Source organism: Cricetulus griseus, chromosome 2 (assembly GCF_003668045.3).
Source record: "Cricetulus griseus strain 17A/GY chromosome 2, alternate assembly CriGri-PICRH-1.0, whole genome shotgun sequence".
Classification (NCBI taxonomy): domain Eukaryota; kingdom Metazoa; phylum Chordata; class Mammalia; order Rodentia; family Cricetidae; genus Cricetulus; species Cricetulus griseus.
This window is the reverse complement of record NC_048595.1, coordinates 263,688,707-263,708,272: the sequence shown is the minus strand read 5'-3', so window position 1 is coordinate 263,708,272 and position 19,566 is coordinate 263,688,707. Positions and strand designations below refer to the sequence as shown.

Sequence of the window (19,566 nt, the reverse complement as noted above, 5' to 3'; positions counted from 1 at the left end):
CCTTAATTTTAACTGTTAGTAAATTGCATGCTATGTTGCTTCAGAAATGACAGAGTCATTCAGATTTAATAAGTACATGCTGAATGAGTGTCCAGTGAGCTCCTTGAGATTTGGGAAATGAAGGTGCTAGGTTAGTCGAATTGTATTTCTTTTCAATGTTTTTGAAAAGCCTACACTTCTTTTATTTCTACCTCATAGTTCCATTCAGGTATTTACCCACCTTTCTTTCTTCTCAGTGGACCAGGCGGACCCCTTTGCACATGTAGCTGCTCTTCACTTTGACCAGATGCTTCAGAGGTTTGGCTCACCGATCATCATCTTGAATTTAGTGAAGGTATTATGTGCTCATCAAATACCCTGGGCCACCTTTCCTCAGATAAAAGGCTTCAGCAGGCAGTGCTTTGTCATCCCCAGAAAAAAAGGGGAGGAGGAGGATGGGGGAGGGAGGGAGAGGTGTCTGTCGTACCAGCTTGCTGTGTTTGCACTACTGTTCCTTGGCCTCATATTTCATGTGGCTACTTTTGGTCTTGCCCTGGGGGACCAATAGTAGATGTCTCTGAAGGGAAGAGTGATCTGGTCTACCAGGCTCCTGATTTTCTTGTGTGAACCGGGTCTGCATTAAATCCCATTGTCTCAGAACAACTTAAGAACACAGATGAAGCTGCTGCACCCTCACCTTGATACAGCTTACTCCCTTGGCAGTGTATAAGAACGGCAACCAACGTGGAGCAGCAGGTGCAAGTGTTACAGCTCTGGAGGGAAAGGTACCCTGACTGTTAGAAGTCAGGCTGTATATACAGCTGTGAAGGGAAGGCATCCTGGACACCTACAGCTGTGAGGAGAAGAGTATCCGACTGTTGGGAAGTCAGGCTATATCTGTATTCCAGTGGAGGATGGTCTCCCCACAGGATGTAGCAATCCCACTCTTCTCCGGGAAAACTGTTACAGCTGAGCTCTGTTCTGCTCCCCTGAGGGAGTCTCCCAGCAGAGATGCTCATGACTGCTCTGCTCCACTTTGCTAAGGGAGTCTCCCAGCAGAGATTCTTCTCTGCTCTGGCAAAAGTTCTTTACCCAAAGCTCATTCAAGAGATTTATTTCAGAGGGAGGTGTCCAGGAGAGTGGCTGCCTCTACCAGGGTGGAAAAGGGTGGCTACCAACTGAATAGGCACAAGGCTTATACAGGGCTTCTTAGGGGTGGAGTTTTTTCCATGGAGAAGATTTTAAGGGTGGGAATTGGTCAGGTTTCAATCACCTGAGCTTGGACAAGATATTGACTATATTTTGTGCTGAGGGATTGTTGGTTTTGTGCCTAGTTGGTCAGGGGCAGTGTGTGTTTCTTTGGTTCTGGTTTCAGGGCCAAAGTGGGTTTCTTTGACTGGCTCTGGTTCAGGATCAGGGTGGGTTTCTTTGACTGGCTTTGGTTTCAGGGTTAGTGTGGGTTTCTTTGGCTGGCCCTTTTACCCTACAATAGGACCAAAAGGCTTTATATAGGAATGAGGTTCAAGAATCAGGTGGGCCTGTGAGAAGCTCAGGCAAGATGGAATGATGTCTTTCAGCTTCTCCATCAGAATACACTGACTGGTCCACATACCATGTATGCATAAATGGATGTGCAGGTCAGAGGCCTTAGGTGGAGGGCAAGATTACCAATAAACTTTATCTAAATCCATTGCACCCAAGTGAATTGAAAGAACCTCAGCTAGTGGCTAAGAAGACCTTGAGAATACCAATGAAAAGGCTTTATTATATTATGTCTGTGTATATGAGATTATTCTGAGAGGTTGGTTAGCAAATGTCAGTTTAGTTAAAAATAGTCAACAATAATAACAAACCAAGGAATCCTTGTCCATTTAATTACTTAGCCAGTATTTTTTGACAGTTTTATATATTTATGAAGGTAACTGTACAAATAATTCCTGCCTTTGTGAAGCTACCAGTGTGAGGGAGGCAACATTGGACTAAAGCATAGCTACCAATCAAGAAGGAAAGAAGGATGTTCAAGTTGAAGAAAAGGGTGTATGTACCCTGGTGTGTGTGTGTGTGTGTGTGTGTGTGTGTGTGTGTGTGTGTGTGTGTATGTGTGTGTGTGTGTGTGTGTGTGTGTGTGTGTGTGTGTGTGTGTGTGTGTGTGTGTGTGTGTGTGTGTGTGTGTGTGTGTGTGTGTGTGTGTGTGTGTGTGTGTGTGTGTGTGTGTGTGTGTGTGTGTGTGTGTGTGTGTGTGTGTGTGTGTGTGTGTGTGTGTGTGTGTGTGTGTGTGTGTGTGTGTAGGGGGCATGTGCTTGCTCCTTTCTGACACCTTCAATTTCTCTTTAAGGTAACAGTCACTGCTTTAAAGTGGGAGGTTTCACAGTAACAGAAGGTTGAACCGACTGGTCTAACTTGACAGGAAACATCCAGACAGTCTAAGAGTCAATTTCAAGTTGATAAAAGTGGTTTTTAAATGGACCATTCTGCTACTACCTGCCTTTTCCCAGCAGGGCAGTGTATGGCATACAAGCATAGATAAAAAAGAGGTAATTGGGTTATTTAGGTTTGCCAGACAGATACCTAAGAAAGATAGGATGCAACGCCTTTGGATGTTGGCGATGGTATGGCTGCTGTGGACGATGAGAGCTGAGTGCACTGAGGAGAAAGAGAGAAGGAAGGGCCTTTGGAGAGAGTAGGGCAGTTGGTGGCTTGCAGTACCTGTAGGAGGAGCATTTAATGTGAAAGCAATCTGAAGATAAAGGAGGCTCTGGGTGGGAAATACTGAAGACAGAGCAGCTCCTGGGATCACAGGATCTGAGGTAGGAGGGTGGGGATTGGGGCTGAACCGGAGCACAACAGGATCAGGAGATACTGGAAGTTAGAGCACAGAAGGGCCAGGCATGGGAGGAGGTGGTGCTTACCCAAGAGGGGCCTGTGCGGTGCAGCTGAACGCGGGGCTCAGGGAACAGCGTGTGTCGTATGTGTGCTTCATCAAGAGCATGGAGGAATATATGGTCCCAAAGTGGCAGGGACAGAGGCAGTGTCCTTGCTTTTAGTTTCTGTGATCACATGCAGCCAAGGATTGACTTGATAATCATTATGAAGATAATTATAACGTCTGCACACATTCATTCTCATTGATGCAGAACTCATTCATTCACGTCTCATTCCCTGTCTGCTCAGAGTAATGGGGGGGGGGGTTGATAACGCATAGTTTTGGTTCAGTATTGAAAAGTAGCCATAATGTACACAGTTGAAAATGAATACGAAAACTTTAGTGAAAACATTTGTTGATTTGCTGCTAGTCCTGGTGGCACAGGTCTATGATTCCAGCTACTCAAGAAGCAGAGGCAGGGGGATCACAAGTTTAAGGCCTGTACCTGGGCTACAGAATGAATTTTAGTCCAGCCTAAGCAATTCAGTGAGGGTAGAGTTAAATGCAGCTCAGTGGTAGAGCACTTGTCTACATGTGGAAGGCCCTAGATTTGGTTCCTGGTACTGTAAAAAAACTATAATAATTATGAGTGCTTTTCTAGTAAGTATATATTATTAGTATAGAAGAAAATTACTGTTAGAGCAGTGAGTGATGACCTATTACTGGAACGAATACCTAGAACTAGATGAGTGAATCTTGTTCATGCTTTATACAGTGTAATTGAAAAGCCTTCGTTAAATGGAACCTGAGTCTGTAGTGCTTGGAATTCCCTGTTAATTATACACATTAAAAAAAGTGCTTTTTAATTCAAGTGATTGAAACTGACTGAACTAGGCCTATTTTGCCTCCCTGTAGTCTGCCAATGTATTTTGAAAGGAGTTTTGCAAAAGAGAGTTTATTTGCAAGGCAGCCAATCATGTGGAGATAGGCTCGAACCTAGGACCTTATATATGCCTGGCAAGAGCTTAACCATCAAGCTACATCCTTAGTCCTGTCATCAGTAATTTTGTTCATAATAAAAAAGAAAATACTTTTTTCTTTCACTTGGTAAAAGGTCTTGGTAAGTTGTGGTTAAACCATCAAAGAATGCCTGTGTCCATAGGATGACTGTGTCTGTAGGATACCCGTGTTCATAGGATGCTGTGTCCATAGGATGACCATGTGCATAGGATACCTGTGTCCATAGGATGACCATGTCCATAGGATGACCATGTCCATAGGATGACCATATCCATAGGATGACTGTGTCCATAGGATGGTGGTAAGAAGGAAACACTTCTGGTTTCCTATTCCCATTTCCCTGTTGTGAGCCTCTCCCTCTCTGGGGGCCCTCTGATACACAGATGACTTGTATGGGGGATGTTTGCATTGGGTTGTGAAAGGGGTCTACAGCCCTTACAAGACCAACCAAGTAGCCTGTCAACACTAACCCAGTACATACTGCACACAGCAGATTCTACAGCCATGAAGGCTCAACAAATAATCTTTTCTTTCCATTCTCTCACAAAAGGACAGATTTCACACAAGAATTTCAGAAAGGATCAACTTCTCTATTTAATTTGAAGAGCTTTTGAGAATTCCAGATATATAACTTTTCCAGATAAACTATAAGTACACTTTCACCCTGATTCTTAATCCTGTTCTTAATTCTTATATAATTTATCTATTTGTTTTATTCAGCTGTGAAAAGTGTACCCTTTTTGTTTCTCCAATGGTTATTAGTTCAGTTTGTGATAGTTGAAAAGTAATCACTGTTAGGTTTCTGCTTAAATTAGAAAGAAAGACGTGGCAGGATGAGACATGAGACTAAGAGACATGTTATCAATAGTTTATTATATCATGAGAGAGTGAGTGAGAGAGAAATAAAAGAACAGAGCAGGGCAGAGAGACAGTTAATGGCTGACCGCCATATATAGAGAGAGGCAGAGAGAGTTAAGTGGGGAAATTTGAACTTTTAAAAGGAAGACTGCGCATGAGTACTGAGGTTCCACACATGTGCAGAGTCCTCACACAGGCCGTAATGCGTGACGGATGACGTAACACATCCCTGTGCGTACCTGCCCATCTTAGGGGGTGGGGTCAGCCAGGTGTATGTCCTAACAATCCCGATTCTTGCTTATCATAAAAAGGTGGGGAGTTGGGCGTGGCAGGTTAGGGAATGAGGTTGTCGAATTCTCAAGACTGCTTCCTGCTACCTGGGGAGGCATTGACCGTCTTTGGGGGGCCTGAGAAGGGGTGCTGTCACATCCTGGGGTAGCTGGTTGTTTCATTGCAGTCCATGTTGTATGGAACTCCTTGGCATCTCTTTGTCTTGACCCACAGGACGTCAACCTGGGGCAAGAGAGTCAGGGGTAGGGAATGGGGACGAGAGACGCAGAAAGAACAACCACAAGACAGATTCTGATCAAGTGGCAAACTTTATTTTTCTCAGGCTAGCTTATATAGTCAGTAGAGCAGGATATGGGGAGGGGTAGAATGAGTTGTTTGTGCACCAGGTGTTGGTGTAGGCAGAATATTAGGAAGCCATAGAGAGGATGTTTGGCAGGGTAAAGAGTTCATGAGTAAGAGGTCCAGGAAAGGTTGCCTAGGTGACTGAGCCTGTGGGTGGAGGACTGAGTCAAGTTGTTTCATTTCTTGAGCTGAGGTTCTAAGGAACTGCTATGTAAAGGTTAATATATGATTATGTGGCCGGCCAAGAATGGCCTAGTATCTCATGCCAAACCCTGAGATCTTTGGTTCCCAACACCTCTTAGACCTGGCAAGATGTTATTAGCAGAGCAGAGGACAAAGGTTAGGATTTTTTTTCTCTTAGGTCCTGGTAAGAGGGGAAGACTGTAAGATGAGGGAGGGGTTTCTTAGGGGTCCCAAGATGAGGGAAGGGAGTCCTAGGACCAGGAAAAGATTGAATAATATCTGTAGTGAATCTGACCTGTTTGTTTGGAACCAATTCAGCTCCCTGGAACTTACAAGAATCCTTAGAGTTTATGAAAATATAAGTATTAGACATATTAGCAGCATATTCATAACTTTAATTCATACACCTTACATTACCATCTCAGACCTTCCATTCTCAGACCTTTATACCTGAGAAAGAGAGAAATCTGGAACATATTTCATTCTTTTGAGTGTCTCAACTCACTTTATCATCAGTTAAGCCTTTTTATCCTCAGATCTTCATAACTTTAATTTATACGCCTTACATCACCATCTTACATCTTCCATTCTCAGACCTTTATATCTTCCATTCTCAGACCTTCATAACTTGCATTTATCCACCGTGTTAGACCTTTCCATCCTCAGACCTTTGTAACTTGCATTCCCAGACCTTCATACACCTTACACTTTCCTATCTTCACATAGACAAACCCTAAAATAATCTGTTCCTGAAATCTGTTTTGCTTTAAGCTGTCAAGACTACCAGTTGTTAAAAGCATCAGAGTTCTTGAGAAGGATAAGATTTTACCTGAATTAATGATTAAAGAATAACAGAGACTTGCCAGCAGGCTGCATGACAGCCATTCCCAAGGTCCTCCATCCATGGTTGTGGGCTGCATGACATCTGTCTTCTTGCAGGAAACCTGCCTTCTGCCGATAGTATGTGACCTGTGGATTAGGGACTATAGGAAGGCTCGCCTGCCTACCGTTGGCCCAAGCAACTCGGGGAAAGTCGATTCCATTGTCCTCTTGTCCACGGTCTGGAGTACTTTGTAGCAGTTGAGGTTAAGGGCAGGGTTGCTCAGTGACTAGTGCTGCCACTGACTGGAGATGAAATTTCTTCAGTGCCCACCAGTCTTCTTGGAGGAAATGGGGTGGAGCCAGCAGCTGGCCTATCTCTGTTATAAAAAGCTCTTTAATAAAACATTTTAAATGCCATGTTCTCTAGATCTCTGAGCATTTGAGGGCTGTCTGTTTAGTATCTCAGCAGTCAAAACAGAAGAGTGAGGGACATTCCCAGGTGAAAGAAAGTTCCCACAGAGAGGTAGAAGAAAACTTGGATACTACATAAGAGGTTTAGCGAAACAGGACATTGTCAGGTGAAAGGAGGTTCCCACAGAGAGGAAGAAGAACTCCTCCCATTTACCTCTTTGCTGGAAGTAACTGGAAAAGGTCCCATAAATGTATTTCCCATGGGTGAAGCAAGTGAAAAAAAAAAACCAGCAAAAGCCCCTCTCTGGAATCCCGTTGGGGAGGGGGGTGTTGCCAGGGGCCTGGCCCCGAAGGGGACTCAGCTGTCACAAAACCGAAGAGGACCCAGTGGTCCAAAACTGAAAGCCAAAAAGCACTGCTCCTGAAGTGGGATTCCAAATCTGGCCCGTGGGAAATTTAAGGGGTGTCTTACCTGATTGCAGCAAACAGGCAGATGAATGGGTTCCAGAGATCCTTAGTTTGAAAAGCAGTGAGTTGAAGTGTACAGAGTTCCAGCATCTCAGGCCGCCACAGGCAGGAGGAAATGCCAGGAAAAACAGAGAGATGGAAAGTGGGTCGTGTGTTCGGGTTTTAGGATCCCCGAGAGTTCCTGTGCCCCTGGTGGGAGAGGTTTATAGAGAAAGCCTATTCCGAATACAGAGAGAGCCTAAAAACACGTTGGGCATCAAATGTTAGGTTTCTGCTTAAATTAGAAAGAAAGAAGTGTGCAGGATGAGACATGAGACTCACAGACATGTTAACAATGGTTTATTATATCATGAGAGAGTATGTAGGTGAACCTGTAGCCATGCCTGCTTAGGGGCTAGCTACAGGTCTGCCTGACATTGCAGGCGTGGCTACAGGTTCACCTACAAGGGTGAGCAAGAGAGAAATAGAAGAACAGAGCACAGCAGACAGAGTTAATGACTGACCACCATAGAGAGAGAGCTGAAGCATAGTGTGTAACAGTCTAGGGCCACACATTAGGATAGCCTTCTTCAGTGAGAGGCAGTAACCCAAGAGATGCTGCAGGCAGGGAGGAAGGGAGGCAGGGAAGGCTGAGGCCCATGCATGTCTTTCAACCTCAGGCCATGCTGCCACAGTATGGAGGAGATAAAGTACCTATCCTGCTGCCTCATGGTTTGGCATGTCGGATTTGCAAATGCGCTCTGTTGGCCTCTGTGTAGAGATCGCCTGTCCAGAGTGTGCTGTCTTCTCTGCATCCATGGCTGCATGGGGCGGACGATGACACGGTTCTTGATAAACGAGTAGACTGAATGTATGGGCCAGGCATGTTTGGAGCACAGGGGGCTGCAGGGGATCAGGAGGGTAAGCCCAGCCTCTCCAGCTCTTCAGAGCTGCTGACTCATTCAGTAAAGGTCTCATAATTGACATTTACATTGTTTACATTTAGTAACTGGCTTTCACTTCAGTATTTAAGACAGACTTTTCTTACTAAGGTGAGGTATGGCACAAGCTACAGAGCTAGCTGAAAGGGGAAAATGATTAAGTCTGTTAAAGGTAATTGTAACTCAGATATTTACACTTTTTAAAAGTAGATTACTGACTTTATTTTATGTATTGTACCTGCATGTTTGTCACTGTGTGTACATTTGGTGCCCACAGAGGTCAGAAGCAGGTATCAGGTGCCCTTGGTGCTGGAGTTCTGGATTGTGAATGATCACGTGGGTGCTAGGACTCAAACCTGGGTCCCCTGCAAGAGCAGCAAGTGCTCTTACCCGCTGAGCCGTCTCTCCAGCTCCACATTTAAGATTTCTAACGGAACGATTACCTCCAATGTTTTTGATAAAGGAACGGGAGAAGAGGAAGCATGAGCGGATTCTGAGTGAAGAACTGGTGGCCGCAGTCACCTACCTTAACCAGTTCCTGCCCCCGGAGCACACAATCGTTTACATCCCCTGGGACATGGCCAAGTACACCAAGAGGTGAGAGAGCCTGGCTGCATCTCATTGGTGACACAGCCCCTCCTTCACTTTCCTTCCTGAGACGCAGGAAAGGTGGTGTTGAAGCGCTTCCACGAGCTCTTCCCTGGGCATTGTCACCCCTTCCTCTGGGGCCTTGGTTCACCTTTTCCTTTCTTGCCCTACCTTGTTCTTGAAGGAAGACTCTACTTCCAGGCAGCCCCTCTCATAGATAAGCATGCAGTAACTCTTGATAGTAAATTCCAGCTCCTCACCATGCTGGTCAAGCCCCTTCAGCTGGTTGTTCCAAAGTGTTGTGACTTTAACCTATTCGGGGCTGTTATGTCTGAGAAAGCCTGATCTTTATGCTTCTAGCTAATCCTACCCAGGGTTTCCTCTTGCTTGTCACCCTCCTCCTCCACCACCACCACCGTGGTCACATGCTTCCCGTTCTCTCCCATCTCTCAAGATTCCATTCAAAACTAATCTTTCCTAAGAAGCCTTTTTCCGTTGAACCTCGCATTGTTTACCATGCATCGTATACATTCTGGGTTTATTTACTGTTATGTTGTTGTCTTGTATGTGTTGCGCTTTTTCCCTGAGTGGTTTATGGAGTTAACACACCAGGCACAGGCACATGCACCCACTTACCTGGAATATGTTAGTTAAGTGATTGATGCAGTCATATTAATTTATTTTCCAATTTTGCTTTCCCTGCCTCTGCACTCTGCATAGTCATTGCCTGATTATGTAGTGATTTGACTACTGAGGAGGGAGAGGCTTTGTTGCAAACCTCTAATGGGAATGTCCAGTGCCAAGACTGAGGGATGTACCAATATTTGGTATTCAGTCACTGGTTTTATTGTTAGTTACTGAGTACACATTATATTTCTACCTTAATTATTTCTGTGTTCAGTTACAGAAGCCACGTGATTCAAACAGGTAGACCCCTGAGCATTGTTTCGGTTGGTGGCGTTTGCTTTAGGTGGATGGGAGAGGAAATGTGCATTAGCGCTAAGTTCTCAACTTTTCACTGTTCCTCCCCCTCAGTAAGCTGTGCAATGTTCTCGATCGGCTGAATGTGATTGCAGAAAGTGTGGTAAAGAAGACAGGCTTCTTTGTGAACCGCCCTGACTCTTACTGCAGCACTTTACGGCCAGATGAAAAGTACGTATGGCATTAAAAACTTAAGAGATGGGGAGATAAAGTGATTGCAGTACAAGCTTGAGGACCCAAATTCAGTCCCTAGAACTCCCATGAGAACTCCCAGTGTGGTGGCATGTGCTTGTAGTCCCAGCCCTGAGAAGGCAGACACAGGCAAATCCCTGGGCTCACTGACCATCCCACCCTAGCCTACTTGGTGATCTCAGGCCGGGGGAGAGAGCCCTACTCTCAATGTGAGGTGAGCACATGGCTCAGCAGGTCGAGGCTCCTCCCGCTAAGTCTGGACCCTTGGGCCCCATGTAAGAAGGAAAGAGATGATTCCCACATGTTGACCTTTGACCTTGGTATCTGGTACTATGAGATACACAAGTACCCTACACCCCACACTATGTATACAAAGACGACTTGAATCAAGGTGTTTGTTCTTATGTACAAAATATCCTAGGGGTTGGAGAGAGGACATGGTGACAGCACTTGCCTCGGAAGCATGAGGACCTGAGTGTGAATTGCGAACACCCATGTGAAAAGCTGGGCATGGCTGTGTGTGCCTGTCACTCCAAACTTAGGAAGCACAGAAAAGCAGATTCCAGGCGCTTGTGGGGCATACACACACACACACACACACACACACACACACACACACACACACACACACACACACACACACACAGAGGCACTCACACTCCTGCACACATGCATACAATATTCTAAGTACAGGACGTCTCTGCTAATTAGAGAATGGATGGATGGACTAACTTCGTCTTGTGCGGAGGCAAGCTGCTCAGGAGAATGTGTAATGAGCATTTACTGTGTGCTTGGGAATTCCTGTGTAGTTCTATACTCTCAGATGGAAGCCACAACAGTCTTATCATTTGCTTTGTGGAATAAACATTATATGAAACACATGTGTAAATAAATTTTTCTATAGTGAATTCACTCTTTAGTGTTTAGAAAGAACTGGGAAATCTTTCTGATTGACAATGTATGCTTTCCTGAACTTAGAATTTGTTAACATGCTGCAGTGGTTTCCTCAGAACTCTTTTGTTGTGGCTAATTTGTTGGCTGTTTTGGATAAAGGTCTATTCCTTTTCTGTCTTTAAAGGAACAAGCTGTTATGTATTTCCAGCATTTGATTTTCAGTTAACATAGTTAACTATGATAGTCAAATGAAAAACCCCAAATCAACCATTAGTGTTTTATGTTTGGAAGAATCCTGCTATAGTTTGCAGGGTTTGAATTTTAGGGAACTTTAAAATATAGGGTGTGTACAAAGGTGTGGAAGGCTTTACTAGGAAGACACCTGCAATTGTATGTGACAGAGACCAAAGAAAGACCTGAAAAGGAAAGCAAGGGGACAATGGTAGAACACAGAGGGGTTCAGTTAAAGGATAGCAAGGGACACTATGGCCTAGCCGTAGCGCACATGCTAGGGAGCCCACAGCCTGCATTTAGTTCCTGGCACTGGAAGAAAATAAAATGTAAAATGTCTGTTTTTACCCAGGTGGAATGAACTAGGAGGCTGTGTGAATCCCACTGGTCGGCTGCAGGTATAGTTATATATATATATAATATTATATTCACAGTGAACACAGTCTGTGTCGATGGTGTGTAATGTTCTGTGGGAGTTGGGATTTGTTTTGTTTCATTTTGTTTGAGACAGGGTCTCACTATGCATCCCTGGCTAGCCTGGCACTCACTACATAGATCAGGCTGGCCTTGAACTCACAGAGACTTCCTACTTTTGCTTCCCGAGTGCTGAGATTGCAGGCATCTGCTGCCATACCCAGCTAAGTTTTTGTCATGTTTTTCTTTAGTAACTTTTAAGAGATATTTTATGTAAAATTATTAATAACTTGAAAATGATTTTTAAAAGCCTTCCTGCTGGTGTTTAAATCTTATATGAATATGTATAGCTGATACTATAGCCTATACATTTTCTACATGTAAATTTTTATTACTGGAAATTAAAAACAAGAATACAGGAATGATAGGTTAGACTGACTTTTGAAAATAAGCTGGTGTGCATTTTATTTATTAGCTATGCTTTAAGAATGATACGGCTTGGAACTGGAGTGATGGCTTTGTGGTTAAGAGCACTCTTGCTCTTCCAAAAGACCCAAGTTTGGTTCCCAGCACCCACCCCCTCCCACACTTCTGTGGTATGGTTTGCAGCCACTAGTAACTCTAGCTCCAGGGAACTGATGCCATCTTTTGCCCTCTGAGAGCACTAGCACATGGTTGGCACACTTGGCATGCATGTGTACACTCTCTCTCTCTCTCTCTCTCTTAAAGATATACAGCTTTAACCACTGAATATATGGTTTGTATAATAAATGAGTGATAGCAGATAAAAACCCATATTTTACTAATTAGTAAGTACAGAAAATATTAGCTGTTTGCTTTATCTTGTTAAACTTTCAAAGTAAATTCAAATGTAGGCTGATTTAATGATGCTATTAGGGGGACATTAAGTGAAAAGTAAATACAACCTTATATGATTAGCAAAATGTTCTTTATTATTTTAATCATTTACTTTGCTTATTTGGGATTAGTACCCACAGCTTTTCTTCTGTTACTTTATGAAAAGGATTTTCCTGTTTTTTGGAAGTAGTTGGTGTGTCTACACAATGATTTAAAACCTTACTGTGCTCTTTGTAGACTGGCATTCTTCGAACCAACTGTGTGGACTGTTTGGATCGCACCAACACAGCACAGTTCATGGTGGGCAAATGTGCTCTGGCTTACCAGCTGTATTCCTTAGGACTGATTGACAAGCCAAACCTACAGTTTGACACGGATGCAGTGAGGTAATCCTTATTTGCTGCCATTTGAATGTCAGTGGTGACAAAAAGCAGGTTTGACTCACAAGAATTTTTATAAACTCATCCCTACTTTTAGCTTCTCAAAGATTTATTGCTAGTTGACAGTATTCAAGTTAGTTCTATATTTCTATCAAATGTTGGTATATTATTTCCATAGGGTCTTGTTTTGCTTGCTTGCATCATTATTAAACATTATGTTTTTTTTAGATAAATCCAAAGTACTTAGACAGACTAGTAGATGAAAGAAAAACCCAAATGGCAATGAAAGATAGTACCAGTTCTGTACATGTTTTGAAGTAAAGTTACAAAGCATGTAAGATACAGTTTTCATTAAGGATTATTGTTTCCTCATTATGGCTTGTGTGCCTGCTGTGGCCAGAATGTTCATGTCACTCTTCAGTCCATGTGTTGAAATCCTCACTCCCAAAGTAATGGTGTTAGGAGATGGGACCTTTGGGACATGCTTAGATCTAAGGGCAGAACCCTCATCATCGGTATTAGTGGCATACTAAAAGTGACCAAGGAATGTTTGTTTATTAGTCTCTTCCTCATGTGAGGTCAAAGCAGGAAGCACCACCTATGAATGAAATGGGCCTTTGCTAGGCAGGGAATTTGCTAATACCTTTATCTTAGATGCTGTGGCTTCTGGAACTATGAGAGATAAATGTTGTCTCTAAGTCACCTTTAGAGCAAGGCACTGTCTATAACCAGACCAGATTTATATTACATACATACATACATACATACATACATACATACAAACAAACAATTCAGAGGAACCAAAATGGTGTCATGGAAGTGAATTAATCTGGCAGACCATGGAGTGTAGAAGTCTGTCTAATATGGTTAGAAACAGCTTGGTTCCACTAAAGTAAGTTAGATTTTTGGTGCCTGGTTTTCTCCTTAAGAGTTTTCTGTGACCTTCTCATTGGATCTCTATAAAACACCTTGCATTTTACATTAACACTTACTTTCAAGATGTTGAAGAGTCCACTGGAAAGATTCAGAAGAATTCATAAAGTAAAAGAGTTTTTTCTGAGTCTGGCCGGTTAATAACTTGTACAGTCATTTTGGTTAATTTTTCCCCTCCATAATGGGGATTTTCCCAAAGCATTGCATATGCTGGGCAAATGTTCGACCGCTGAGCTCCACCCAGGCCCTCTCTTCCTTTTTCATTCTGGAACAGAGTCTCACTAACTTACTCAGGCCGCCTTTGAGTTCACTCTGAGTCCAAGCAGGCCAGGAATGTGTGATCCTCCTGGGTCAGCCTCTTTGGTAGCTAGGATTATAGACCTGGGTCACCACACCTGGTGGCAAAATTGTACAGTGTGTCTTCCTTCTGTGTAGGTTGTTTGAGGAACTGTATGAGGACCATGGAGACACCCTGTCCCTGCAATATGGGGGCTCTCAGCTTGTTCATCGGGTCAAGACCTACAGGAAGATAGCACCATGGACCCAGCACTCCAAAGACATCATGCAGACTCTGTCCCGATACTACAGCAATGCCTTTTCAGGTAACTCCTTGACAGCAGGCATTTCTACTGCTTAAATTTTAGTTGTTTGTCTTCGTGTACATGTACTATCTTCCTTTTAGGTATTTATTTAAATAGTGGTTAAATTGTTTATAAATTTAAATAAAATAGAATTTGTGACTTAGAAGATACTCAGTAACTGTTCAACAGATGATAAATAAACAGTAAAGTAATTTTTTTTTTTTTGAGACTGGGTCACATGTAGCCCAGACTGGCCTCAAACTTGCCAAGTAGCAGAGGATGGCCTTGAATTCTTGATCTTCCTGAATGCTGGGATTACTATTACTATACCTGACTTACAGGGTTCTGGGGATTAAACACAAGTGTTTGTGCATTCTAGGCAAGGGTTCTGTCAGCAGAGTTACTGTCCCCGAAGTTGGTATTTTAAAACAGGTCACTGTTGCATTCTGCCATCCAGTTGCCATTCCTATGTGATGGAACATGGGTGGACTTCTTGCCTTCTTCCTCTTTGTATCTTTCTCTTTTAAGACTTCTGAATGTAGAAATTTGGAAGTATTGAAGAATTTTTTTCAACTGGATTAACATCTTGGTAGTTGCTTATGAATGTGTTACTCAACTTAAAAATGTCAACTAGAAATGAATAATTACAAGTCATACTTTATGACCTACAAGGACTAAGTGGATCAGGTTGTTGTAATGGTTCTCTTCCTCTGTCTATTCTGGTGCCATTGTTAATATACATAGCGTGTACCACACACACAAGTGATTGTGAGACAGGTTCCCACATGCAGAGTTCTTCCAGGAGGATGAACCACTGGTTGATCCTGTGAGTCTTCCTCTCTTGAACTGAAGAGAGATACAACTTGCAGCGACTGTGGGAAGGAGTGATGAAGCTGTTCTTCGGAATGGGCTGCTCTTACCTGCTTCTTGGTCTCTCACTCCTACTTCTTTGAAAGAATGGCTTCTAGGTGAGCCTGTTCTGGCATCCTGCCTTTGGAGGGACCCTGTGTGTTCACCATGGATGGCTGTGCATCAGATCTACAGCAGAGGGACGGCTGAGGTGTGCAGGTGGGGGGGCGGGAATTGCTGTATGGTGAGAACCATCTGCATACTTGGAATAAACCTTACAGAACTTGGAAGGTAACCAGATGTAGCCTTCTTGAAAGAAGCTGTTAGCATTGAGTTGCCCTGGGCCCTAGCCAGTGAGTCCCCTGAAGGACCAATAGGCCCTAACAGCTCAGGACCACGAGGTAGAACTAGAAGTCTTCTCTCAACTAAAAAGATGCACATGCTCACAGCGAGGGAGTTGCAAGAGGGTCCGGAGTCATAGGAACCTCAGAAACACACATGAGAGTCAGCGTTTGCTTTCAATGTTTACGAGGCCCAGAGTAAACGGAAGTGAGTCAGCTATGACTCTATTTGTATGTAACAAATTAATATAAACTTAGCAACGTAAAAAAGCACATGACCATTACGACAGTTTGTGTGGGCCATTGGTCCAGGCACAGAGTAGGGGAGGTCTCCTACTTAGAGTCCAAAGGCTGTAGCTAGGGTACTACTCAGGCCTTGTCATCTGAAGTTCTAGCTAGGGAAGGAGCTGCCTCCAAGCTCTTGTAATGTTGGCAGAATCCAGTTCTGTGCTGTAGGACTCAGGACCACTCACTGCTTCACAGACGGCAAAGGAAAGAGCCTATCAGTGAGTCTGCCAGCAGGACAGTCTCCCTTGGTCACATGATCGTGAGAATGACATCCTAACACATGGCTGAGCCCACTGATGAGAAGCAAACCACAGGTCCTGTACACACAACTAAACGGATAGCATCAGACAGCAGATACTGACTGCCTCCCACTGTGGGCACCGGAAGTCTGACAGTGTAACAGTGTCAGCAAGGCAGTTCCTGCCGACACCAACAGATGAGATTCTTCCCCTGCATCTTTCTGCTGGTGGCTGGCAATCCTTGGTGTTGTTGACCAGCAACAGCAGTACTCTAGTCTCTGCCCAAGTTGTCACGCACGGTTCTTTTGTTGAGGTCAGTCTTCACAGTGTTCTCTTCAGTGTTTCCCTTTCCTGTTAGTATAAGCACAGCAGCCTCACTGACTCAAGAGCCTGCTGTACTGCCATGCAATCACATCTTAATTTGATTATATCTATAAAGATCTCATTTCTGTGTATGACCACATTCCCTGCCTGGCATTGGGGGTTCAGGCTTCCAGATCCTTCCTGGAGACATAATTCATAAAAGTCATATGGAAGATAGAAGGGTGCATTTGTAAACCACAGCACAAGCATGGACTTGTCTAGGTGTGTGTCACCAGGATACAGGTTTAGAACTGCCCTTAGAGAGACATTGTCTACACTTCTGGCATTATTACCCCTGCAACAGTGACCATGATTGACACTTAAGGACCACTGCTGCTTACTAGGAGCAGAAAACAGAAATGAATGTGTAGTTATTTGGATGATTTAAAAAGAAAAGCATGGTTTAAAAGGTAACCATGGTATAGGAGATCAGTATGTACAGATAGAAAGGTACAGTAAAATTATGCAAACTTAAAATGAGCTGTTATGAAAGGCATTATGAATAATGTGGCTGAAACACACGTCTTTATTTTAAGAAGCATGGTGTCATTGGGGCGTGCACTTTATTTTGTTACAACTGAATATTATATAATGGTGAAAATATAGAGTGGTTTTCTTTCAAGTATTAATGACCACTTTGCCACACTTAGTCTTATATGATGCCTCTGGGCTGAGCAGGAAGATAGTTAGGATTAAGAAACTGAAATAATGAAATGAGGTGGTTGGGAATTTTACCCTTAATTTGTATAGACAGACGGTTGCTGTGTAAGCAGCTCCTCAGACCCTTTGTGGACCCATTTCTAAAAACTATTCTTAAAACTAAACACTGTTGTTCAGGCCGGTGGTCGCAGCTGCTTGGGAGACTGAGGCAGAAAGACACCTCAAACCTATGAGTTTGAAGGCAGCCTAGGCAATGGAGCATGATCTGTCTCAAAAATCTACAGATTTCTTACTAAAATATAAAACTCCAACAGCCAGGTTCTTGTTAGTCTTACATCTCTAGTAAAGAACATAGAAAGTTCTTGAATGGATGGTTTCTTTTCCATTATTAAAGTCTTACGTGCTAATTTTAGAAAGTCTCTCATAAATAAATCATAGCCCAACTCCAGAGATAGCCACATGATCATGTTTAGGCAAGCATGGTTGTTCTGTTTTTATTAGGCATGTGATTTATAATCTGCCATTGCCCTTTGAGATGGTGTGACTAGCCTTTGTGGCATTAACTATTCTTCTAACTAGTGATTGTATAGTAACTACTTTATCCTTTGTAAGTGTTACAATTTAGTTAGTGTACATCTGGAATCCTCCTGAACAAGCATCTTTGAACACAGACTTTTGTTTGCCTCTCACCTTTCTTATGTAGAATTTAAAAGCATATTTAATAGGTCAGAAGCTGGACATGCCTTTCAGGGCCTTAATGTACTGTCTTTTCAGTGTGACAAAAATATGTCACCTTAACCTAAGGGAGGAGGATTGATTTTAGTCCACATTTTTGTTGGTTTTGCCCATGGCTGTTTGGCCCTGTGTGCTTGTGCTAAGTGTCACTGTAGTCGACCCCGAACCGCTGAAGGAGCTTTCCCACCTAAGCAGAGGGGAGTGCAGGAAGGGGCCAGGCAGGACAGGTCCCAAGAACATGCCCCCAGAGAACTACTACAGTAGGCCCACCTCCTACTTTTCACCACCCAAGTCATGCCACAGTCTCTGGAAGACACTCACAGACACACTTAGGCATGCTTCGCTAATCCAGGAGCCTCTCAGTGCAGTCAGGTTGATAACTGAGGTTACCCACCACACATGCACAGGCCCAGATTCCCTCTGGAAAGATTAATCAGATAATAATGTTCCTTTCAACAAAGTCTGAGAGCGCTCCGCTTGCAGGTCTTTAGTAGAAATGGTTTAGTCAACGCTTGTTTTATAAATAGCCAAGTTGAATTTTTACATGTTCGTTGGTTCTGTCTCCTCCTTTGCAGGGTTCCTTGTGCTTGCATCTACTGGGTGTTAATCTGTGCCATTCTTACGTCTTGGTAGTACTTGTTTTATTAAATGGCACAAGGTGGGGCTCTTAATTTCTTTCTTCCTTCTCCCCAACAGTTCGAAAGTACTATTATTTATTGAACAGTCATTCCTTCTTTTGCTGATAAAAGAGGCTATTTCATCACAAACTTAGTATCAAAATAACAAATAAATTATTTCCACAGTTAATTATATTCAGTCCTGTGCCATTTAAATATGATTAGTTATAGAACTGGTTAGTATAATAGCTTAGATGGTATTTGAATGGCTCATAGGGGTTTTGCTTGTAAAGCATGATTGAGCACAGAAGCAGACACTCATTTGCCTTAATACTGGCTGCTCTACAGAGGACCAACCTCTGCTGAGCACTTTGCCTTTCCCAAAGTGGTACCACCTTGTAGGAAAAGGGTAGTTTATTTTGCAGTTCAAAGTGTCCATCCAGGCCAGGCTTGGTGGCTCACGCCCTTAATCCCAACACTTGGGAGGCAGAGGCAGGCCGATCTCTGAGTTCGAGGCCATCGTGGTTTTCAGAGTGAGTTCTAGGACATCCAAGGCTACACAGAGAAACCCTATCTCAAAAAACCAGGAGGTGGGTATTGGGCTGGAGAGATGGCTCTGTGGTTAAGAGCTCTTCAGAGTTCTATTTCCAGCATCCACATGGCAATGACCAACCTACTATAACTGTAGTCTCATGGGACCTAATGCCCTCTTCTGGTGTGCAGATGTACATGCAGACAGAACATCTGCAAACATAAATAAATTGTTAAAAAAAAAAATACCCAGCCAATCACCAAGCTTTTCAGGGTGACTTTCTAGCCCAAACTTCAGTGACTGTGACTCCAGAGAGAGACTTTCTATTGTAACAACAGCCATGGTTTCGGTAATTCCTTGTGGTCTGTGGACTGGTGTCAGTGGAGGAATGCTTGTCACCCGCTCCCTGTTCACTGTACTTGCTGAATGCAAAGGAAGATACCATTAGATTTAAAAGGGAAAACACCTCTTGAATGTAAAGGAAGATACTGTTAGAACCAAAGGGGAAGAAACTCCTTGAATGTAAAGGAAGATACCATTAGGTTTAAAAAGGAAAGAAACTCCTTGAAAGCAGGGCTGAAAACTGGAAAAGCTGCTTTAGGTAACACAGTATGAAATGAATTATCAAGTGCCATCAAGTCTATTCAAGAAGCATAGAGAATGTTATTACTCGGAGAGCAGAATGCTTACTTTGGTGCCATGTAAAGAGATAAAAATTGGGGTGGTGATGTCT

General features: G+C 43.3%; 1 protein-coding gene across 3 annotated transcripts in view; it reads left to right on the top strand.

Annotated features, from left to right (window-relative positions):
• Fig4 (FIG4 phosphoinositide 5-phosphatase) overlaps window positions 1-19,566 on the top strand; it is a 96,223-nt gene that overhangs the window by 37,614 nt on the left and 39,043 nt on the right. For all 3 annotated transcript variants that reach the window (XM_035440364.1, XM_027402195.2, XM_035440363.1), the window contains 6 exons: window positions 237-334; window positions 8,621-8,754; window positions 9,781-9,897; window positions 11,396-11,441; window positions 12,553-12,701; window positions 14,064-14,230. In XM_035440364.1, coding sequence (XP_035296255.1) covers window positions 237-334; window positions 8,621-8,754; window positions 9,781-9,897; window positions 11,396-11,441; window positions 12,553-12,701; window positions 14,064-14,230 — 711 coding nt within the window. The remainder of the gene's footprint in view (window positions 1-236; window positions 335-8,620; window positions 8,755-9,780; window positions 9,898-11,395; window positions 11,442-12,552; window positions 12,702-14,063; window positions 14,231-19,566) is intronic.